Source organism: Sprattus sprattus (genome assembly GCF_963457725.1).
Source record: "Sprattus sprattus genome assembly, chromosome: 12".
Taxonomy (NCBI): Eukaryota; Metazoa; Chordata; class Actinopteri; order Clupeiformes; family Clupeidae; genus Sprattus; species Sprattus sprattus.
This window is the reverse complement of record NC_137910.1, coordinates 7454423-7480479: the sequence shown is the minus strand read 5'-3', so window position 1 is coordinate 7480479 and position 26057 is coordinate 7454423. Positions and strand designations below refer to the sequence as shown.

At 40.2% G+C, this 26057-nt stretch overlaps 1 protein-coding gene across 2 annotated transcripts in view; it reads right to left on the bottom strand.

Moving 5' to 3' along the window:
• The window catches only part of LOC308373388 (CUB and sushi domain-containing protein 1), a gene marked incomplete at both ends in the record, with an annotated part of 288794 nt that overhangs the window by 110558 nt on the left and 152179 nt on the right, over positions 1-26057 (bottom strand). For both annotated transcript variants that reach the window (XM_080848876.1, XM_080848877.1), the window contains 2 exons: positions 10924-11131; positions 11727-11921. In XM_080848876.1, coding sequence (XP_080705002.1) covers positions 10924-11131; positions 11727-11921 — 403 coding nt within the window. The remainder of the gene's footprint in view (positions 1-10923; positions 11132-11726; positions 11922-26057) is intronic.

Below are 26057 nucleotides of genomic sequence, written 5' to 3'. Positions count from 1 at the left end.
TTATCTACCTGGCACACACTGAATTCAGTTTGTGAGCTTCTTTTGGGCCATTCACAGTCCAGCACCACAGTTACAGGCAGCAATAAAAGATTTGGTTGGACATTTATAGAGAATAAGCAGCATTTGAGGTACTGATGGTGAGCGTGTGTGTTTGAATCCTTCATAAAGGAATTCTTGAAAGTGAGCACTTTGCCACAGGCAGCTGAGAATTACATGTCAACAATTAGAACTGAACCTTTATTGAATGCATAGTTTTAGACGACGTGTTGACAGATTTATGACTTGGGAGACGAGAAAAGTACTTAGCCACCAGGGCTGATGACACGCTCTCTCTGACGGGAGAAGAGCGCACAAGAGAGCAGCTCGACAGAACTGGTGAAAGGGGAAGCTCACGTCCGGATCAAGCTCCTTTCTGAGCTTCAGGAGAGCCGGCATGGGGCATTTGTATTCAGTCTCTATCTCAGATCAGTGGACTCGACATGGACATCAGACCAACAGCAGCACCAGCCGAGGCTGCACAGAGAGTTCTGAGACACAGCCCATGAAAACTGTATAGCAGAGGCTTAGTCACAGTGGCCTGGTGGTGGTGTTGTTCATATCGTGGTCACGTGCAAAAAGAACAAACAAGGATCACATGGGAAAAAAGAGACTAAGAATAAAGATTGATGACCTCAAAATGTGTTTAGTTCAATGGGTTTGCAGATGCAATGTTTCTGTATAGAGATTTTGTTGAATGTTACATTTTAAATTAGGGATGCACCGATACCGATACCAGCATCGGGTACCGGGCCGATACATCGTTAAAATACTCACGTTTGTATTCGTTTTTGAATTGCCGAAACCACGCACTGATACTACTCAACAATATTTCACTACATCAAACTGGTCGCTCTATGCGCAAAAAACATGTGATTTGTTGTCTTACATGACTTCAAAGTCTAGGGGGAGACAATGAGCCGGAAACTTGGAGATTCTGTCCAAAAGCTTGTGTGTGTGAAAGTAGGCTACAAAAGGATAGATGTTAAAGTAAACAGTATGTAGCAATTGTACTTCAGGGTTAGGGTAAGGATTAGCTATTTTACCTTAAAAGTAGCTTATTTGCCGTCTTGCTTTATCTAGTGTTGTACTTGCTTGATGTTTGACTGTGTTAAGAAAGTTGTTGACTCACTAGTTTGTCATAGTGTCAAAGAAAGCAAATTTCAACAGGTTTGCTAGGCTTAGCCGCTAGCATCATGTAAGTGATTAGCAATTCCTCCGCTTTGCTGCTTTAATAGAAGAGTATAGCCATGTCAGCGATTTGGGCTTATTTTAAGATAAATGAATATGACAGGAGTAAGGCACAGTGTAAGATCTGCACTGCTACGGTGTCAAGGGGCAGAAAGGAAAGTACTTCGTTCAACACAAGCAATTTGATTAAACATCTGAAGACGCACCATAGGGCTAAGTACATAGAGACCACTAATGCTAGTGGCGCAAAACTGAAGCAACCAACCTTAACTGACGACTTGCAAAAGAAAAACACACACACACACACACACACAGACACACACACACACACACACACACACAGAGGTAGAGACAAAAACTAATAGTGCCACATAGGTTAAGTGATTGTTTGTGTAATTGAGCAGGAGACTGTTTTGATCCTTTTGTAACTATAATTTGCTAATCCAGTAATAGTTCTGTTCACTTTTTGTAAGTACACTGTGTTGTTAACTATGCAGCAAATTGAATTGCCTTTATCTGGTTATATTTGCATTTTGTCTAATGTGATGACATTGTCTCTTTGAAGGCTTTTTTTTGTTATTGTTAAAACCAGAAAGCTCTGTTTATTTTTGGCTTGGGATAGCCTCATGTTAATGTTGTACTATAGGCTTGACATAATCTTGAGAGGATGAAATAAAATCTGCCTCCAAATGAATTGCACTTTCATGGAGACCAAATCTAAGAAGTAGCGGTATCTGTATTCGGTATCGGCAAGTACACAAATTAAAATACTCGTATCGGTTTGTAAAAAGGTGGTATCGCTGCATCCCTATTTCACATTTTCAGTATCTATCCCACATATGGTATAAACAGCGCCTGTGATATCATTATCATCACTGTTTAACAGGATCCCAAACCTGATCAAAACAATGGTACCAGCATAAACAAACTGTCATATCAGATTTTTCTATTCTTAAGATCTAATGCACATATTAAGTTGTTTTTGCTCTTGTAGATGTTCATTGAGATGTCCCTTAACCAAGTGATTTGTAAAGTCCAACATTGTGTTGAAGGTACCCCTCTTCATTCAACAAGTTAGTTTCCACACCTCTTCTTCCTCATGTCCATCTTCATATACTAAAGCCTGCTAATGATCTACTGGATACAACATGTGACTCTAACATTCCTTTCAGCATGTTGCAAACCATAGCTGTTCTTCAATGCCAGTGGTCAGTAAAGAAACTGAGGTAAATCAAGCAGGATCCTTTCAAATCCTTGAAGTATGGATAGCACCCAAATTAATCTGGTTCTACAAAATAACTCATGTTGAGCAATTCAGCACCATCACCATGACAACAGTCATTAACATTCATAAAGACTCCTTCATGTTCATGACACGTGTCATGTCATGTCATGGTTATGATGGTGTCATGCCAGTGTTATGCACACCCATTCAAATGCAGTTTTACCGACTTTTTGTAAACATTAATCTGTGTGCAATATTCTTGGAGGAGATTTACAAACCTCAAGTACAGTACATTTTCAGGCATTCGATAATACAAAATGTAAATACAGTTTACATTTAATGAAGTCCTTAGCCTTTGCATTTTAATGTACAGAAAAACACCACAAAACAAATGAATTACATCATGGGTCTGCATTAGAGTCTTTAACATTATTAGTGGTGGCTTGTTTGGCTGGTTGATTTGATGATGTATTGGATTTGACACAGAGAAGCAGAGATTAGATTGACATGGGGGCAATAGTGGCAATTATTTCAGTGGATTTAAGTACACTGTAGCACAGAAACCAGATTGGGATGGGAGGCAACAGTAGGAAAAAAAATGGTGTCTGCCAAAAAACAAGAAGAATGAGAAGAAGAAGAAGAAGAAGAAGAAGAAGAAGAAGAAACCGAAGAAGAAAAGAATAGTTGTGACGGATAGAATAATCTTTCGGAAGTTTGGAGTCAGGTGGTAAGAGAGTGTGTGTATGAAAAGAAGACTTTCAGCTGTGAAGGAGCTGAAAGCACATTGTGCACAGTGTGATGACTAAAGCGAGGGCATTTTTGGGATCACCGGAGCTGGATGATGACCTAAGGCCCATATATAAATATGATATGTCATGCCCAGCCAATAAATTCAATAATTTGGAAGAAAAAAAGCATTTCTTTTATGTACATGTTACCACCAAAGCCTCTATAACGAAACATACAGCGTAAGATAATACGTGGCACTTTTATTAACACTGGCAGGGGGGAACTAGTCATCAACTTCTCCTGACAGAGGAAAATAAAGATCAATATTTAACTGTCTGGAAATCTGAGAAGACTTCAAAAAGAAAAGCCTTTATTTTATTCAACGGTTCCTATTCAATTTATTCCGCTCCAGTAAGTCCGGGGTCAGCGAGGTCAGGCGGATCATGCTCATGTGCACTTTGAGAGGCTGCTGTGGAATCTGTAATGAGGAAGTGTGTGTTCATTCCCATGATGAAGTGTCAGGGTGGTGGCTTCCTTTGCTCGCTCCTCTGAATCTCCACAGTAATCCACTGCGGCTCTAATGAATACACAATACTTCTTGGAAACAGACTACATGAAAAGAGTACAGAAATACATGAGAATAGGATGGACGAAGATCTGAAAAGTACAAGTGAAGACATGACGTATATTCTGAGTGTAAATTCAATAAAAACTATATGCAACAACATATTGTTCCTTCTCAATGCAAAATGCAATGTACAGATAGCTGAATAGTATGGTTCGATTTGCGTTATGCATATGTTATATGTTGTGATAAAATTTAGATCACCGTAGATGAAAATATATTTCATTTTGCAGGAAATAAAGAATTCTGATTTTAGCATTCTGATTTTTTGTGGTCATGGGTTTGTATGTGTGTGTGTTCTGCCTGAGTGTGTGTGTGTGTGTGTGTGTGTGTGTGTGTGTGTGTGTTCGTGTGTGTGTGTGTGTTTGTGCATATGTACAGACGACACAAGGATACATGCCTTTTTGTGCACATGCCTGCGTGGTTAAGAGGGTGCATGTCAGAAAGAGAGAGAATGCATGTGTTGACGTACATGCATCATGTGTGGAAGTGTGTGTGTGTGTGTGTGTTGGTTTGAGTGGTTTGGTGGGGGTGTTTCTGCCTCCTGTCACTCTCATGGCAAAGAAAAAAACGAAGAAAAAAAAAACCCTGATGTCCCTCAGTGTAATTTCCATCCCATCTCATACACTTCTGAATGCGAGAAGCCTAAAAAGGGAAGGGGGTGATCCTGACATTGCCTCGAAAGTTCAGTGATGAAATGAACATATTTATCACACCATGTGGTGTGACACTGATAAAAGAAACCGCTTTATTTTTCAGCAGGCAGAGAAAACCTGACATGACAGTTCGGCAGACATCTGTCTCCAAATTCCATGCACTGGAAATTGCTTTAGGAAAGTCAATCAGCTGGTTCACCAAGAAGCAGGCCACATTCAACATCAATGCCTGACTACGCTCACCTGCCAACTGCCAATCTCCCTCATTCCCTAACGTCTGTTTGAGTAACAGTCAGGAGGCTCCATCTCAGGAGACTAAACTGCTTGTGGTGATAACAAAGCATGAAGGTGTTTTACTTTGAGGAATAAGGTTAATTCCACATGAAGTGATATGAAGAATAAATAGGATTACAATTCAAATACAAGCTGGCAGAAAATGGTTTCTGTGTGAAAGGTGTGTGTGGTGTGTGTGTGTGTGTGTGTGTGTGTGTGTGTGTGTGTGTGTGTGTGTGTGTGTGTGTGTGTGTGTGTGTGTATGTGTTTGTGAGTGTGAGTGTCAGAGAGAGAGAGAGAGAAGAGAGAGAGAGAGAGAGAGAGAGAGAGAGAGATGTATAACTGACTGGAAATACAAAATGAATACAGGGCAGACCACAACTGTGTAAAAGCTTCATGGGTATCATCAGTTACCCACATAAGTAGTTAGCTATTAGCATTTGAGCGAAAACCCACTTAATACTTTACACTTCTTATTCTGAACTTGCTTATGCACTTCTCAAAGACTGCAAGTTCTCTAATGGTCAGTTTATGGAGAACTCCACCATCTTGGCCTGACCTGGCCTGTGTAAGTGCCCATGTCTGAGTGACAGACCTCTACTGAGTCAAGAGTGGAGCTAAGAAGTCTCACAACCTTTTTCCCCTAGAATTTTTGGCGACCTTAATAAGCACACGGTCATGCTGATACCTGGACACGTTGTCAATTAACAGATTAGTAGACGTTATAAAAACAGGGTTTAGAATGAAAATGTATGATGAATGAAGGAGAATGAAAATGATTGAAAGACTATAAATGGAATATGATTCTGAATTTGTTGGCATGTGGGAAGCAACCCTTTAACTGTCTTTCAATCTATGCACAAATGTACTTGATATTCTCTCAAAACTCCCAGAGAAATTAAGGAGTTTCTGTTTCAAAGTGATGAATGCCTCCTCAGTCACTCCACAGTTCTGGCAGAAGTTTGCAGCCCTGCAGACTTGCAAGACACTTCAGTTTGAAGCCTCCGTATAAACCCTAAGAATCAGCCAAAACCTCATTAGCCATATTTTTGAGTTTGGCTTTGGAAGGAGCCTCTGTTATTGGTTAATTGGCTGACAGGTGGTGTATTTTAGGGATGCTGTACTAATTACACATATCAGAGGGAATGTGCCTTGAACCTGACATGACTTACACTTCTGGTTTAACAATAGTACCCCATAGTCCAATTGTAAGGGCTGTGATGAATTAATCCCTGCAACATGAAGCAAGATCCCCAGCCAAAACCAACTCAAGCACTCAAAGCATTTATATAAGTCCTAAAGAAATATATATGTTTTCTGGCACTGGATAGAAAAACCAAATGCCAATAAAATGGTGCCGTTGATACTCTTCCTTCCCCTTATGTGTTGATAAAACACATCTTAATATTTGACCAGACTTTGACTAAATCTAAATGAACACATGAGTGATGTTTAGAAAGCATGCCTGCTACCTATAATTGTAGTTTAGTTTACTGTTTATGCACTATAACCCTCATGATTAGGTTGGCCTGTATCACTAAAGAGACGTGAAACATTGCTCCTTGCTTAAGCTTTGGCCTGTGTGTTTATGAACCCCATAGTCAAACTTTGGAAGGCTCCATTAGCTCAGGCTTGCCATTGCCTCCAATAAATCAGAAACAAGTTAAAAACAGACTTACCCTGGTACCTGAAATATATCCTTTCTGGTTAACATACATCATTAATTCAAACTCTTGCCACTTTTCCATTACTATGGTAAAGGAAGCTATACGTCCACATGAGCTGATGTAAGAGGCAGCCACAGCGCTCTTGTTCTTTTTTTTGTATTTGTTTTCCTATAATTCATTGCCTGTCATATTTGGGGGTATGGCCATTATCTGCCACTGGCACAATGAATTGCTTAATTAAAAGAAGAACTGAATTCAAAGACGTTTACCATCATGGAAACAGGTACCTCAGTCACGTCTGATAACACACACCAAAGACAAGTGAAACACACTTGCTTTCTTACTTACAAAGACAAATTATGATAAGACATAGTATGCTAATGTAATAATAATAAAAAAGAATCTTTCCATAAATGTCAAGTCACTGTCCCCACTGCGTGTGTGTGTGTGTGTGTGTGTGTGTGTGTGTGTGTGTGTGTGTGTGTGTGTTCATCTCATCTCTGTGTGTCACATATGTCAGTGCAGGGCACCACCTGTGTAAGGGCAAGGCATCAGCATAGATTACCATCATATGTCAAAGGATGTTCATTAGAGTCGCGCCTGTGCTCAGGACTAATGTTGGACTAGATTTGTCGAGGAGACCATCATGAAATTATAATGATGCACCAAGTTCCGTGCTACCAAGTGTCTTCTCATTCTGCTGAATCATGTCTGCAATTTGGGAGGAGGAGCTGCACTAAGACCCAATTCAACTCAAATGAACTTTCTATATCTGTATTTTTCTATCTATTAAAATATATAGAGTATGTTGCACACAGCACAATAGCCATTTTATTTTCTTGTTATAGGTATAGTTGAGATATGGGTTGTGATACGTCATTATGTCCTGGTGGCTTCCCTGTCATTCTAAAAACTTGAGCCACTCTTCGGAGATGGAACTGAAATTAAAGCCATTCTAGCCCGAGCTTGACATCAGCTGCCGGCCAGTCACCAAGAGTACATCCGTTTCAGTTTCATATTGACTGCTTAGCAGGTAAGCAGGTAGCTTTTGTAAAGTGGGGAGCAAAAACCGGTTAGTGAAGGTAGAAAGTCCTCTAGTCTAGATGTGCTATTCCATGACTGGCTAAAGGCACTGATTGATCGCTTTGTATGTCTACATTATATACACTTTGTCTACTATACTGTAGCTATATGCATACGCATATACAGCGCTCGCAGTGATTAAAGGTCCATTGTTGGTGCTTTGCACTGTCTCTCACTGAAAAATTGTACAATCCATCTAGAACAGAGGGAATATTCATGATTCTACCCTTTAAAGAAAGTTTATTTCGTCAAGTTTATAGTCAGTTTTAGCTCTGCCAAACTCTTACAAGCCAAGAATCACAATTTGTCAATGGAGTGGTCTTCATAAGGCAAACCCCTTGACATTGATGATTGTTTCTTTTTCAGACCTAGTACACAATATCTTTTTAAAGTGTCTGACTGAAGGCTGAATATAGCACTGTGATTTAGGCAGCAAGAGCCAACGTCAAGCTCAGTAGCATTCCACGGGTGGAACGCCTGATCGATTTCACCCCAAGGTCTTTCAATGGCCTGGGAGAAAATGGCCGCCAGTCGGTGGGAGGTTTTCCATTTGGCTGGCATGCCCACCAACATCTGAGACAACAGGAGCAGAGGTCAGAGCACTGAATGGTCCTGAAATGATTAAAGGGCCTTGTATAAGATTAATGGTGCACACCAATAGCATGTTAAGCCTATTATGTATCCTCTGTGTCAGTCTTCAAGACACAGCGGCGAAAGACTATGTCAGATAAAATAAAATATCAGGGCTTTAAAGGCTGGTTAGAAGTCACATAAAAGACTGATAGCCTTCGACACCAGTGTTAAGTGACATGGATAACTTTCACACAATCAGTAAGTAGCTCTAATGGAGCTTATCTAATGACGCCACTTTTAACCTCCTAACCCATTATGTAAACCTCGTTTAACCTATGACCATTTATTGATGTACTACACAGGATCTTTTCGCAATACATTCAATAAAAGCAGTGGCTGTGATCCATTCCTTTTCAAAGTCATGTGTGCACTCAAGTGGCAGCGGCTCTGGCAGATTTGCTAGAATACCATACCTGACCGGAGAAAAAAAAATGTAAAAGAAATTAAATCAAACAGAGACGATCGTACACATCCACTTAACATTTAAGGAACTTGATTTAAGCAAAGAAAAGGTAGTCAGTAGTAAATCTTGCCCTGCATTTTGCACTGTATTAGTTATAGTAAGCTTTATAGCATATAGCAATGAAGAACATTAATGGTTTTCTTAAATTACAGCTTCTATCACACCATTAGTTCATAACTCACCAATATTAGATCCTTCTGATCTGTAAGCTCCTTACTCACCTCAGCTCAGGAGGTAAAGACCAAAAATTAAGTGATTGACATTTCTTTAAGTATGGTCCCTGCTTACAGAATAATGTTTACCCCGCTGAAAGTGTGTTTTACATCACAAGGATTTACGGTGTCATTTGTGGCAATAGCAGAGGCTAAAATCAACACCAATGAGAAATAAAAGGTCTAACCTTCCCAATTATATCATAAAGACCTTCTGCTTTTCATGTTTATATTGAATTATTGATTTTTCAAATGCATTTTCCTACATACCTCTGGGGTATTCTAACAGGTCTAGCCATTTTCAGATGAGCGTTGCCTCATAGAAAGTGCAATGACTATTCAAGCCACAAGCCATTTGACATTAAAAGTGCTGTCCCCTACTGTTTGCCTTCCCACTGGGTCGGTTTTTTGATAGTTCAGGGTTACATTCACTTTGCCTGCTTTTCCAGCCATATGCCATATGAGTCAAAATCAAATTAACCAACAAAATGCCTACGTGCTTTTAAAACGCCGGGTCCCTCGCTGAATGAAAGCTGAACAAACTGAAACCAAAGCTGGGGATAGCAGAAAACACTGATAATGTAATATTAAATGTTTTTTTAAGAACGGCATTGAACAGTACAATTTACAATCCATTATCCTTGTATCAAAAACACAAAGTTGTCTTTAAAATAGAAATAACTCAAAATAACCATATTGTGAAAACAACAACTCTCAAACTAAATGTACAGCTAACCTATAGCACCCGACCTGAACACTATAAAAATACAATTGCATCAATGGTTTAGACACCAGCAAGACACATCACCCCATCCTGTTTTTTTGTTCTGTTTTTGATCGTTTCTCACTCAGAACTCTGTGTTTTTGAGGTGACACAAAAAGACCACTTCACTGCTGACATTGTTAACCATTATGAACATCTTTGGAAGAATTTGTTCTGACCATTACAGTCTACAATTTTTGACAAGTGGCTAAATCACCTAATCTTTTGTCACGAGGACTACGGTGTCCTCTCTCTCTCTGAGGCTTTTCCCCCCTTTTTTACTTATTTTTTTCTGCACTTCCTCAGATGTCAGTCGAACACTTTACTTGGCTCTCTCCATTTATTTGGCTCTGCTAGAAGATCCTCAACTAATGAGACAACCTTCAGCCTCCAACCTTGGATGCACTCAGGGAGCTGTTTAGAATCGGCTTACCCTTTCTATTCCCCAGGACAATTCTGAACAGATATCTGGAGCCATTTCCTACATAAAGGACGGCCTGAGGACATGTGAGGCCCTTGACTCAAAGTCTCCACAGGATGGGGAGAGGCGCTTGTCTTTCTTAGCAAACTACTTCAGAGCTCGTGAATCTGAGGTCTAGGATCCATCCAGCAACCGTTTTTTCTATCTCTCTCTCTCTCTCTCTCTTGCCTTTTTTTCTCTCATTCTTCTGTAAACCAGCAGTACAAAAATGTATGAAAATGTGGAGCTTTCTCTCTTCCCTTGGTACTTGGAGTTGAACTATAGTAAAAATATATGACACCATAGCTCAGTGAGCCACATTCAGGCTTGCAACACGTCTCTGATTCTCAGTTTTCTATTACCATTGCCCTAGGGGGGGGGAAAGAGACCATCTCATTTGTTTAGCCAAAGCACAGCATGCACTGCTAAAAAGCACTGTTTGCATAGGTAGCCGACTGTTTGTGCAGGCTACCCACGGTAGGCTGGCCTGCAAGTTCAATATCCGTGTCATCATTTTATAGCTGACATGATCTACATGCAACACAACATTAAATAGGCCCAGGGGTGATATTTCCCCTCGCCCCGGAACCCCATCATGAACAGCCCCTGACGTAACGGTGTCCTACCGTACAACGGAGGGCAACTACTGTGATAAGTTGTCGATCTTTAACGCCACCAGAGACAAATGAAACCCATTCCTGCTCTCCTGTCCTCAGTCTCAGCGGACAGCTGTCACTGAAACCTCAGCAGAGTCCACCCTCAGAACACAATGCAGCTAGTATGAAGCATGACCACCCAGCATACGTGCAGTGCAGTGACGCGTCATAAAACAAAGCTCTTTTTCCCGGTGCTGAGGTGCCTCTTTACTGGCCATCAGATGCCTGTAAATCAAATGTTGATTACTCACCATATCGACGGGACCTCTGTGCCGCTGATCTCAAGGAAGTCGTATCTGTCCTCCAGCTGGAAGTCTGTGAATACCAGGGCAATGGTGTCCCCTGGTTCTGCGAGTATACTCCACGTACAATCCGCACTGTTCTCGTACTCCGAGGGAAAGTGAGGGCTGGATATCGTGCCCGTCGTCCCTCTCAGAGTTCCGCCACAGGAGCCTTCCGCTATGTGTGAGGAGGAGAAATGGACAGATAGGCATATGAGAATGTTAAAATGATCCTGCCATTCGCTGCGCAGTAATATGGAATGTTATCATAGAATGTTATGAGGACAACTTGAAAGGTTATGCTGGATTTTACAACGGCTTTTAGCCAATCACAATCAAGGATTGGAACAATCAGTTTTAGAATGTTAAAATGATCCTGACATGTGTCGCTCAGCAGGGACCAAGTGTTCATGGGGAACTAATAAAACATAAGTAGCAATGTGCAATAATGGCACATCCCTTATGAAGCATTACAAAATGATTGCAATATGAAGTGAAAGGTTTATAAGAGCCATTCCAGTAATGTAATAACAATCCCGAGTTAAGGGTTATTAGAGTTAAACTTTGTTGAGAATGAAAGAAAAGCTACATCTTTTGAAATGAGTCCAACTGAAATATTCATCATTTAACCATGGATAACAATCTAAATGTCTGCAGGCAGCTTGGCAAAGGCTGATGTCTTTGGACCTACTAAGTTTTATCATCTTAAACTCCTTAAAATAATTAAATCTTACTCTTACTCGCCACAGAAGTGACAAAAAAAAGACATGTACCTCGACAAAATGGTGCTGGGAAATCCCACGATGCACCACTTCCTGGAGTCACCATGCATGTGAGCACGGCATGTCCCTCCAGCACGTATCCCATTACGCAGCTGTAACGGATTTTGTCCCCTATGTTGTATCTTGACCCTTGGATTATTCCTTTTGGTATTAACCCTGGATTTCCACAGGCATGACTTGGCAACACTGGAAGAAAGGAAGAAAGGGAATATAAAGAAATGGACGTTTCACATTTCAAATGTGCATACATAGAAGGGTAAATCAAACATAAAGACATCAGACATAAAGAGCCAGACAATGAAATAAAGATCACGTCAGATTGTGATGTGCTCTGTTTATTTTCCATTTACCTTCAAGCAGATGATGCAGAACATTGTTACATCCAAGAATATAAGTAATGAAGTGCATAAATATATTAAAAGAATAGAATAGAACACATTTGCATTTTTCTATAATTTATCTCAGTAGTGCTTCAGTGCAGATAACAATCAAATGCCTTACAAACAAAGTCCATCTTTATATAACCATTTAACTTCTCAATACCCCTGACTGATTATAAAATTCAGCACATTTTCATGATGCCAAGAGTACGGAAAAACCCAACCGAATGTTTTCCCAAACAAATACAAAGGTAAACCCATAGAGTGGGAGCTGTTCCGTTATACATCCAGATCACATATACGGTAGAGCGGTATGGCTTTATGGGTGAATCATAAAGCAATTGGATGAGAAGCAAATAGCAAAGTATATCTTAAGCTATGCTGTTACACAGAAAGTTCAATACACGAGATACTATTCTTTAGTATGGAATACGTTTGGCCTCTAAATAAATGCTCAGATCATGGACCAAGCTCATATCCACAGGCGTCATTCATGCTGGGGACACCTTCCCACCACTTTTACCCCCACTACTACCTGTGCTGATAACATCAATGTGTGCGCCACCTCACAACACTTCCCTTGGCTTCAGAAAAATAGGATCGATATGTCCTGACAGAGAGTCTTGGTTTAGGCTGGACATATCTGCCAATTCAATCACCCTCATCAGGCTCTGCACTGTACACCCCTTTCCCAAATGACTGAAACAGAGACCAGCCGAAACCACAAGAGTCGGCAGGGGAGATAACTCGCGGGTTCAAAGGGTGTCGAAAAAGGAGTACAGGGGAAGGGGAAAGGGGAACCTTTTAGAGTGGACTGGATCAAAACGTGCGAGGAGATGAGTGAAACTCATCTCTCCCACTGTAGAGAGGCTGGAGAGGACGTGGCCTGGGAGCCGAGCGCCTATCTCTCTTTTCAGCTGGGCTAGTAGGCCTTCAGAAAACAGCCCACAGAAGGGAAAGCAGTTAATTCACTCATGCCAGCTAAAATCTGTATGACCTACATTAGCATGTATTACTAATGGTAAGTGGAGGGAAAAGGGTATGCATATGATTACCGACCACTACATTTCATTTGCATATAGTCAAATAACAGTGTTTTATCCTTGAGAATAATGACACGGAAAAATCTAGAGGGGTGGAGGAAAAACAGCCGTCTAGATGGCGAGTGAATATGATGGAGCGAACTAAGACAACAAACCATTTTGGGAGCAGGTTAATCGTCCTGTCCCTTACCACGTCCAGTGAGGACATTTTAAAGAACAGTTCACTACTCTTCTCCTACCATGTCACCGCTGAGAATGATATTTCAGCAGGGAGACCTTAAATACAAAAATCAATAGCAGCCTATCTCTCTAAATTCTCTCTAAAAAAAATTGCTTGCGCTATTAAACTCACTGTCATACAAGAAACATTTGTTAAGCACAGTAGCAGCACAGTATATAACAAGTGCATCTTAGAGCATTTATCATGTTTAAGAAGTTTTCATGGGTAAACATGGTATGGGTGACAGAGGGCTGTTATTGTGCATTACTTATCTAGTAATTCTGTCTATCTAGATTTGTTTGTTTGTTTGTCATTCATTTATCCGATTTTTTCTTTGTTTCTTTCTCTCCTTTGTATCTTCCTATTTTCTGTTTCTCTCTCCTGTAATAGCCTATTGTTGATTTCATTGGAAACAGGCCTTTGCTGATAGCACTGGAAACAGGAGCCATACCTCATTTACAATAGTACAGGCAAGTTCAATTTTTTACTGAACTTGTGCCATTGTGTGTTTGATACATTATTAAATATACGTTATTTATTCCTGTTGGGTCGTAGACAATGATGATGAATTCATGTTGCTTACAGCATGCATGTAAGCCAGTACCTGAAGATCAAGAGCATTTCTTTAGACAAGAACATCCCATGTGAATGCACACATGTCCAGATATTTGCATTTGTTAAAAATTCATCATCAAAGACAGCTAGTGCTGATTGCATAACACAGAGTCATTGGCAGCCAGCATACAGCATTCTGTCAGTAAGATTTACATCTCCGTGAGAAACACATACAGGACAGCGGTCATTAAGATTTAATGACCATGAAAAGAGAAGCCAATCTTTTATTCAGTTTTCCATGCTTAGACATAATGAACAGTGGAGAGAAATTATGCTCTTGCTACACTATATCCTTGGCCCAATTACATTCTATGGAGAAGGAAAAAATAATTTCAAAAATGAATCACAGACCCTGTGTTTCATCTTATTAATATGCTATTATATTAGATTCCATATCGAAAAGATGTGGCTGGCCATTCATTAGTGCGTAATAACGCATACCGCCAGCATGGATACATCCCATAACAGCCCATGGCTGTTGAACACAGGTACAAGCCATCAATCCCTATTGCACAGGGGGATGACAAATTTAAAGGTGAGTCCAAGTTGTTAAATGAAGATGTATGAAGTCAGAAGGGGAAATAAGTCCTTTTCCTGCCAACGCCGTGGCTCAAGAGACTGCTTATTATCCCCTAGTGAGACCTCTCGGAGGGCTGTGGTAACCTTAGCATCTGCTGTTTAGCACCATGCATCATCTGCCCTTCTTGGCAGCTACCAGTTTTCACGACTGGGTCTGTGGGCTATTTCTATCTTTGTCTTTACAGCCATCAGACAGACTGGAGTGGGCTGGTGTCAACGAGGTGCTTTCCTGAAATACGACTCAACAACACACACGTGAGGCACTATCCTGTCAGCTCTTAATGGTGAAGGATTTCAGTGTTTTTTTATTTCATGACATAATGACAAATGTTTCCTAAGTCTGTATTTTCCCCTTTTGCCTGGATTGTCGGCTCGCGCCAGGTTTTTATCAGTATTCAAAGGGTTATTGTGAGCAGTCAGGCCTTCCTGCCCTGCAGTCCTTGTAACCCCCGCCAAGAAGGTTATGTTTTCATTACCGTCTGTTGTCTGTCTGTCTGTCTGTCTGTCTGTCTGTCTGTCAGCAGGATTACGCAAAAACTACCAGACCGATGTTAATGAAACTTGGTGGAGCGGTGTAGCATGGGCCAAAGAAGAGTCGTTTCAATTTTGGAGCGGATGAGGATCACAAGGCAGATTTTTTACTTCTGCAATATTGCAGCATTTGACCAAGTCTCCTTTAGTATGCACATGCCTTCACACCTTTCCTACCAACTTCCCCCAAACAGACTACCCTCTGTTTCCCCTCCCGTCACACACCGCGAACCAGCCCTACTGGACACAGCCATTGAGTAAAGTTATGTTTTCTTTTCCTCTATATTTGACCATGTAACCTTTATAATGTTGAACATTAGAGGTAATTGTGCTGTTGATTTACAGACACAAATTGCCACTGTAAATTGCCTTGTGGAACAGCTTCAAGTGTGAGAGAACAGAGCAAGGTGATGTGAGTGATGCTGGGAGATTGAGGAAACATCGCCGCCTTTGGAAGATTAAAAAACCGCAACGCAAATACAGAAGAAACTACCACTACTCTACACACGATAGAGTCTCTCTCCACAGCAACGTACTGTACACATTTAAGACGTGTTGCGACAAACCATAGAACCGTAGAACAAACCATTGTGTCCATCTATCCTGCAACCGCAACTCATTTTAGAGCTGAAAATACAGTTATGTTACAATCCAATATAACAGTTGGCGTGTTCACCAATTTCGCCATTGAATTTATCAGGCTAAAAATCTTTATCCAAAATATCCATTTCAAAGCCAAATCTTTAAAGTCATGGTTTGCTTGTAAGGCCTTCACCTTTGCATAGACAATGGTGAGTATGAGGGACTGATGGTACAATAAGCCATAGCAGAGCGAATGGCTCTCGTGAGATTTGAGTACAGTTGGCTCATTTTACACCTCACTGGAAACTGAACAAAACCTTGTGGGACTCAATCAATATATTTTTTAAATATTCTACCAGGGCAGGACAGAGTGAAGGTCACAGAAATCAATTCTAGTCAGGTATAGCATGCAGAAAGGTCTTACCTAACAAAACCTAGAATGAAAAATATATTGATGTGAAAGATCAAGGTTCAAAAAAGTCAGCTATACATTTTCATCATAGTTCAAACATCCCTTTATGCTACAGCACGCAGTTTAAAGCCTCTGTTTTTTTTACTGAAACTGTCAGACAATTGAAAGAGGAACAAATAAACCATGAGCATGAGAACCATGCTTCCAAGGGTGCCATCACACCATTGTTGTGTGATTTTTAATCGATAATGATAAATCATATTGTTAAATTTTATTTTCTTTATTCATTCATGAGGTGCTGCTCTTGGATGTTCACTGATGACAGTTGGCGGTGGTGTGAAAAAGCCATATCCACTCGAAGCCAGGACTGTAGGCTAGAGGCCATGTTTGAGGAGGGTGATGGAGACAAACATGGCCTTTGGTTGGGTTTGGTTGGGTTGAGTTGGGTTGCTGTCTGTACTATATCCTGTCGAAAAACCCTTTTGCTTTGTGCCAGAAAAAATACAAATTTCACAAAGGAAGACTTCCAGTGGGAGGAAAGCAATTAGTGAAAAGTTTCACTCGATTAGTATATTTTCTTCTGGGCTGGCTGCTGTTGCAGCTTGCATTTTCGATTAACATCCTGCTAAGCTAACAGGTGTTCAAATTACACAGTCAATCCAGCACTGTTGAGACTTTGCCACTGTCTCCTTTTGTGCTGTCATGTTGTATCTGTTTTAACTCTGGTATTTTCTGTCATATTTCACTAGTCATCATCATCGGGTGAATCATTTTATTTGACCATGCTGTATATGTAACTAAACCAATATATACATATCAGTTACAAACATGTCTTCACTGAATATAAAATTGGTAGTATGTCTTCCTGGTGTTACTTGTCATGCGCCTGTCATTGAGTATTTGAAGAAAGGTATTCAATCAGATGAATTAACTGTTTGCATTGGAAACAGGTAGGAGATTTGAGATGTCTCACATTTGAGAGGTTGCATAATAACCACAATTAGCATAGTAAATACATAGTAACCATACCAAACACCTTTGGCTTGAAGACATTATGATGCAGACTGACAGGCATGGGCATTCTAGTCACACACCTCAATCAACTAAAGTCAAAGTTAAGAATATCATGGGAGCAGTAATCCTGTCACGGCAAATCCTTTCTTAATTTGAAAAGGCTCTGAAATTGATACTCAAGTGTCTTCATTTTGACCCTGCACTGCATTATCAAACCTTCACCTAGCTACTGCTAATGAGGTAACATGAGACAACATGATGTTCTAACACTGCGAAGATCATGTTTAGCTGATATAAAACTGTGAATGAACTCCTCCTCTTCAGGAGAACAATCTGTCTGCTAAGATCTGGAAACACTCTGATCTGATGTTAGCATTAAATCTGACAAATAAAATATAAACTCTCGTGGTCATCGTGGTCTTTAATGTTTCTCCGTTCCAAGTGTAACTTCCAAATCTACTCATTGTCAGGAGGTACAATATTTCAAGTTGAATATCATCAACCTTAATCAGTCACCCTAGGAATTTATGAATGTTTAGCATCAAGGACATGGCGGAAATGTTCAGAACACAGCTATTTCTAACTTCTAGTCCAAGAGGAGATAAATCCAGTCACTATGGGGCCTGTGTAAGACCTGTGTATGTTTAGCATACTTATTAGTTGTGCACACTTGACCTATAGTGGACCTCTGTGCCGGTCCATGTTTGGACGTCGCCCATTTGGGGAAGTCTAGACAAAGTCTACTAAATCAATAGTATGGATTTTCCAAGGTTTTTCTCCCACGTTTGTTTGGATTATGTAATCCCAGATGACTAATGTTTACAATGAAATTCAGACCTGCCAACTGTTATGGCCTTGGCCAATCTCCTCCCCTGCCCGCAGGCCATGTAAAACATGCGAACGCCATCCGTTAGGTTTGAACTGCGATCTCTAAGCGAGAGCGGAGGCAGCTCAGCCAGGAGACCACTCAGACACACACATTTTCACATGCATCACACACACAGACACACACACACACACACACACACTCAGACACACACATTTTCACATGCATCATGGCTGACATGATGTAAAGAGGCATGGCTGCATTACCTAACAGCAGCACTGAAAACACAGACTTGGGATAAGACCAAAAACAATCTTCTCGAGGTACTAGGCTCTGTTTGATGATGATGTATAGAACCAAGACGCTCCAAGCCTGTCTAAATCTCTTGCTACCCTTGTTTCACAGATAAAGTAAAATGGGACCCTTTTCAGTATCGATGTCTCAGTGTGGGCAGGTCTGAAGCAGGTCTGATCAGTTAGAAAGTAGACATAAAAACATTGGAATCATCAGTAGAATACTTTATGAAAAAGAACAGCAGCAATCTGTTACTTTTTTAAACCAATTATACTCTCTGTCAGGACCATATTTGTAAAATTAGCAGTAGCTATTTAACCCTATTAGGTAAATAAATAAAAACTGCAACATAGTATATGTTTAGCATGTTAGAGGGGTGCAAAACTTGAACTGGAAGGTGATAGGTCTTAAACATAACAGCCATGCTATTGAAGAGTGCTATGAACGAGAGTAAACTTTAAAACAACCTCCCTGATGTGTGCCTAATATGGATTGGAAGGCATCACGAATGAGCTGAGCTGTTAGCTGATTGTCAGGCTTGATTGACATATTGAAAAATATGATGACTACAGTGCTGTTTGTCATCCCAAAGGCACACATTGGCCAATAAGAAGACTCACATATGCTGTGTCACTTCATATCATATTTGCTTCCATGTGAAATGGAATTTTGTTTTGACAAAGACTGCAAAACACTATTTGGGAATCCACAGGCTTCACCCAGGAATATGTTGGAGCCCTTTCTTTACTACAAGAAAATGTTAATTTCTTTGTGGCCGTGATGTTGCTGGGTAGGTTTTACCTGATCTGCAAAGTTTGATGGGTTGTTGTGACATAGCGGAGTAATTCACCAGCCCAATGTCTGCACAGTTTGATTGACGTCACAGTCTATTGATGACCATCTTCACTATTCACTTGTCAGCCATTGAAAGCCAGGCTTTTAGAAAAGCTTGCCGATGTTGCAATTGTATGATCCAGGTTGCTGCTTTTGACAAAGTGCTATTAAATAGAGTAGAGACTATGCAGCAACGGCATAAGTGGCTTATGTTCCAGATGGGTAAAACAACACATGCATGGGTTCTTATTTCTGATAGTTTAAAACCAACGATCAATGATAATGCGAGACATGAACTGAGTATTTGGGATGCGGGACAAAGGCTCAAAGTGCTGTGCAGCACAATGCAAACGTTCACTTATTCTCCTTTGGGATGCAAAACTTCCATCACCAACTGCTAGACTCCATTTCCAGGCCACAGTATTAGCAGTCTACGGTCCAATAAATATGCAGGAAATTAGGACAGCAGAACATGCTGAGATTGGATGTAGGGGTGGCACAAGCCAAAGACCACCACTGAAGCAGTGAAGATTAAGAGTTCAGATCATTACCTTTGAAACAGCTCTGTGGTTTCACATACCTGACCCATCAGCAATATGCACTGCGTCATTTAGTAGGAAAACCAGAAGGACCAGAAAACGAACTACAGCTAAGTCAACACCCTTTTTTTATGAAGAAAAACAAGGTGCTTTTTTGGGAGATTTATTCAAATTTAATGAATTAAATACTGTGTAATGTCACATGAAAGTGTGTGTGTGTGTGTGTGTGTGTGTGTGTGTGTGTGTGTGTGTGTGTGTGTGTGTGTGTGTGTGTGTGTGTGTGTGTGTGTGTGTGTGTGTGTGTGTGTGTGTTTTTTAGACGACCTGGCAACTTGGATTATGTCAGGCAAACATACAAAATCTACAGATCTGTGTATGGAGGAACAACAAAGACCAGGAGGGTGCTGGGAAATGGCCTTCAAATACAGGAGAAACCAGGGAAAAACAGCATTGTTGGCAGGTGTGGTCCTCATGACCCTGTTCCAATCTAATATGAGGGCCCTCAATCATGCTGATTAAAGAAATTAGTAACTGACAGTAAGACACTAGTCAGCCTGGACACTCTGTCACCATAGGCCATTAAACCCATTTGGTCCGGCTTGTTAAATGGCCTGAATGAGTCCCTGATTGAATGACATCAGAAAGATCTCCTAATCAAAAAAAAAAGGCCAGTCCATTCCTATGCAGTGCGTGGTCCTTAAGAGAAAACACCAGGACACATCAAACCTCTGGTACTGAGAGCAGGAGCTGGCTTTTACTTTGCAAGACAACTTCCTGATTTGAATGCCCCTCTGCCTACCTCCCCAACCCCACCTCACTAAGCCAAAGAATATGACATGGCAACTTAAACTGCATAATTTGGGACAACTATTTTTCAGCTGGTAGCATTGGCACCTCCTATTGCCTGGGAGCGCTCTTTATTATGAAAGGAATCAATGCATCCAATGAAGCACAATGTGTGCTTGTCAACTTTTGTACTCTTGTAAAATATGCATAATATTTAATGGAAAATCCATCATGAATAGCTACTGATACACAGAATATCTCTATATATAAATATATATATATATATTTACCATGGGTTATACTTTCTGTCAGTTCACTAACATTATCACAAAAAAACTGCAGCGGCATCAAGTTAGATAGTTCACCCATTGCATTCAAATGCCATGTGGCGCACTTAGCAGGAAACCCAACTAAATGAATTGTCAAGTAAAGGGCCTGGCTAAAAAACAGCCCATGGCTAGAAGCACAGCACTTTTTCAATTATCATGACTGCGCTAACCATTTAGTGATGTTGCTGAGCAATCTAGAGACCCACTCAAAGTCCAAGCCTGCTATTATGATTATCCACAGTTGACAAACCTGTTGAATGTAACTGAAATCACTGCATTTTCACAGGACTGCGGTACCAACAACATCTTCAGTGGATGCCCAAAGAGCAAGATGTATCCCAAAACGAGCAAAAAAAAAAGTCTGATTTTAATATGAATGACGTCACATGACAGACTGAGCTGTTTGCCAAGACAGCATGTAACCTTCAAAAGTGCTAAAAGGAAAATAAAGTACAGGAGTTCAGAGACTAGGACTTCCAGGCCACTTAGAAATAGGACTTCAAATGTATGTTGTAATGGTGGATTGACAATAGTGATACCTACTATGTCATACCTAGCAATAAACAGTAAATTGGGTCTTGATGGATGAGATTGCCTTTTGCAATGTTTCTATTTGGATCTTGCAGATTATGATATTTGAAGTTGGTTCAAAGAAAAAAAAAATGGATGGAAAGTAAGAACCCATTCAACCAATACTCACACCAAAAAGCCATGAGAAATACCATCAGGTTTTCCTACATGATGCCTACAATATGGTTTCAAAATATGGTTTCAAAATATGTTTGATATAACAGGTTCAAAATATGATATTCCTTACTTTATTGGAGAGTGTATGTGAAACAAGGCCATCACGTTTTTAACTATAAAAGAACAACCATGTAAGATATACATGTATTACACAACATTAATGTCCTGTCTTATACATCATTGCCACTTCTTAACAATGCTATTTGCCATGCCACTTCTCCCATATGAGTGGCGGCATCTGTATTTTTAAGAGTTGTTTTTTATGTGATATATTGTTGATGGTAGAGACAGCAATGCAGAAGATTGTCTCGGAGAGATCAGACTGAATCCTGCAAATAGTCCAGAATACAATTACATTTACATTTAAATATGTTGTGGGCTGGAGAACACCAATTTCCCACCACTGATTTTGAATATTCACCACAGCACTCCATTCTTTCTCTCCCAAACAGGTGACTAAACACATGATAAATCTTATCTTATTGGCCAAGGTTGACAGGGTTTGACAAAATACATGACATACATACATTTTCTCGAACCGTACCGAAGAGGATATTCAATCAGCCAAGCCTTTATTTGCACTTCATTGGTATGGTGGCGTCTCTTTTGCATTGCCTATATGACACCATCCACTGTGACAGACCGATTTGATTGTCTCTTCCCAGGTAACAGTATTGTTTATGAGCTGGAGAATGCCATCGGAATGCAGAAGACGCACAACGTGTGTGCAATATGACCCGCAGTGATAGAAAACACAGAGATGTAAGCTTAAAAAAGGATGACTATTTTTAAGACAACAACTAGCCTATATTATGTGGCAAATTAAGACACATAAAGGAGGCAGAGCCCCCAGAGAAGGAGAAAGAGAGAGGGGTGGGGGGGGGGGGGGTGTAGAGAGTTATCTTGGCAGCATGCCATTGAAGCGAGAGCAAACTCAGCAAAGACAACAGGAGGGGGGCAACAATGACCAACTAAGCGGTCGTCTGGCAGTTGTCGGAATGTCAAAGGGAGTATCAGGGAAGCCAAGTGCTCTGCTTGTGTTGATAAATGTCATCTATGAACGGTTGTCCCGAAAGATGGTCAAAAGAAGTATTTGTCTTTCCTTTCAGAGGCTCCTTCTCTAATATACAATTGAGATTTCAGACATATGATAATGGACTGGCTGTGGGATATCTGAGGCTAAACAATCGATTTAAGAATAGTATCAAAAGAGCCATCCAGGGCACACATTTTCCTATGCCAGCACTTCACACTGTTTAAAGACATTAACCACAGGGGATACATCAACAATGTAAAAAAAAAATCAGTCAAATAGTAATACTTAACCCCATTTTGCCTGTGGTCTGAATCTTCACTGTTCTATGTAGCATGCATTTCTGATGGTAAGAACAGGCTTCGGAGTGAAGATGTTAGTTTTAAATTCTCAAGGCTTCCAGCAATTGGACAACAACAACATACAATTGACACAGACATAAATTAAGATGTATAGGCTTCTATGAGTTTTATGCCCTTTTCTAGGATATTTAAACTATTTAAAGCCTGAAATAAGAGCAGATAGTTGGTTACATTTATTTCAGTAACACTTTTTATTGTATTTTTGGGTCAAAATATTTACTAGGGACTGTTTCTGCAGTCCCGATATTGAGGTAAACAGACACAAGTCTATCTCTGTAGGGATCTTTTTCCTGTTGTCAGATACGTATCATTATGAGCCTGTCAGTGGCGAAAGACAAGTGGTTTACTTTGACTGCCCCATAAGATTACATTGTAAAGCCATTTTGCAGTTGGCAGTTATAGTATAGCGTTCTAACTCAGTGCTGGGCCGACTTCGTTTGTACCTGTACCCAAAAAGAGCTGATGGGGATAAAGAGCACAGATTAAATGTCATTATCTCCCTCTGGAACGAAATACTGTTTTCTGATTGGCTAATGGGGTGTACATTAAGTTCGTATAACCGGACACCTTGGACGTAGTCCCAGTAGAAACGTTAAATCGCCGTTCCATATCAATGCTCATGAATGGTTACCATTGACAACCAACGTAACGGTTTTTTTTTTCTTCAAAAAACGCACTACTTTCTCTAACGGGAGCACTAGGCTTCAAATCAAGAATTCATCAGGTTATTATGCATATTAAATTTCCTAAAGATAAAGGAAATTCTAAATAATAATAATAATAATAATAAAAACATTTTTGGATGTTGTAAACGGGAGATAAGCGGGATAACGGCCTCCGAGCTGTCCAGTTCTACGAAGTTAATGGACTTCTGCGGACCAACACCACTCCGCTCCGCGTCGTGGTGTTCTTTGCCCCGCAGCGTCCATTAACTTCGTAGAACTGGACAGCTCGTCGGCCGTTATCCCTTACTTAAAATGTTTCGGCAGACGTCTTATTGTTATTAATGAAACAACATATGATTGTCATGTCACAATAACTGGTTACAGTCTTGACAGTTTGATGTCATGAAAACATGAAAACATAAAATCTAAGCTGTTATGCCATCTAAAATTCTTAGAACTGTTATGACATTTGCCAACAATGGTAACATGACAATGTGTCAAACCACTGTGTATCAAACCATGGGCCATAACAGATATATGATATGGTTGTGTCAGCCATACAGGACCAGGTTATAGAAAGGAGATTAAGTGGAGTTACTATTGAATGTATCGTTAAGGCAGAAGTGCGCCTGTTTGCCAGATTTTACAATAAATCAATATGAAATTAAAATGACCCCATTCTGATATAGATAAATTGAATATGAATCAACTAACAAAATCACTGGCCCAAATGCATATGAAAGTAACTAGCCTACATACTGGGGTCGATATCTACATCATGCTTTCAGGAGCATAATTAATGTTGGTATTTCAAGCAGACAGTATTCAATATTATATGAAGTACTGGAAATACTGAGAGGTAATTAGCCACTTATTTCAGTTAGGAATCAATGACAATTAGCCGATAAACAGTGTGATTACCTACCCCATGAAAACAGAGCAGTATGTTGCACAGCCAACATAAAACCACGAATTAGTTGCAAACAGAAAGGGCACTTTAGAAATGTTTATATCTGTCAGTGTATATTGTACGTACATAAGTGAGAATATAAAGCACATTTCCTGAGTATACACAAAGGTCTAAAGGCTTGCATACAGTTTTCACACCACTAAAATGATCATTGTCAACAACTCGTAGCTAGCTTTAATCTTTGACATAGAGCTTGAGAATAAGCACCAGGATTGCAAGGTCCTGTATCTAACAATTAAATGTCTTAATTTGCCAAGCCTGAGTGACAAACCGTACATTCCTAGTGGTGGAATTCTGGCAAGTCCTACCAACGGGTGACAGGTGGCTTAATCATCACTGTCCTTTCATGTATTAATAGCATGCAAATAATCATGCCAAAGCTGAAACCCTTGAGAATGGAGGAAATAATAATAGTAAGGATACACACATCAGGGGCCATTTCAAATGGCAAGATTGGGTAACGTGATACAGTGCAGTGCCTTCAAGAAGAAAAACCTACTCTGTCAATCAACATGCACGCGAAACAATGCGTTTGAGAGCTTAGGCTTCACTCTGTATTCTCAGTCCTACACTTTTGCCGAGGTTGATAACGCGCATCAGATTGTCATCCGATTAAATGTCTGCGCATGATCCAGTACTAAAGCATTTAGTATGCTTGTAATGTACCCTGCACTTACTTGTCCCTGTAATCACTAATGTCTCCAGCAATAAACAGTCTGCTCTGAAACAATGAAACAAAATCAAAGCCACTTGTGAAGCCATACCACATCACAAACACTGGTCCATGTGCGCACTAGTAATTGAATCACACCAGGTAGCTAGTGCATGTGATTCAAACTATATTGATTTTACAAGACATGACATACAGTACCATTCCCATAAGGGATACCATTCCGGCCCCCATGTTTCATGCATTCTAAAAGGACTATCATGGCTGAAATCCACTGGGTATACAGCACACAATGAACCACTGATTGGGAATACCTTGCAAACATGACTTTCCACTCAAATAGATCAAATAGTAAATAAGGAATGAGATACCTCAGGTATATTCATAATACACAACATAAACAGGTTTCTCAGAGAAATATTTATGAATGTGTCCGTGTGCTATGAATGGTTAATACTTTGTAGTTGTGAGGCGGAAATTCAGCCGACTGGTATATCTCAAAGGAGACAGTTCTGCCACTCTCAGAATCAGAGAGAGACTACAAAAAGGCCTTCATTCTTCTTGCGTCCTTGTTTGGCATTGAGGCACAGGTAAAATGCTATACAGATGAGCGAATGCAGAGAATATAATCTCTTTCTGAGATTCATGTCTCCGCATTAGTCATTGTGCTGATAACATTTGGTCGAAATACTGGTGAACAAAGACTGATCATCAATGTTTCTGTCTGTCTGGCTGAGAGAAATGGGGCATAAACTTTCCTTTGATGTCTTTTGATCAAATTAATCTCATGGGATGATGAAATGTCAACTAAATAACTTGGCACATGTCATTTGAGAGTATAATGACATCTGGTAAAACACATTACTTCGAGCTCTAGAAAAATGTTCCTGT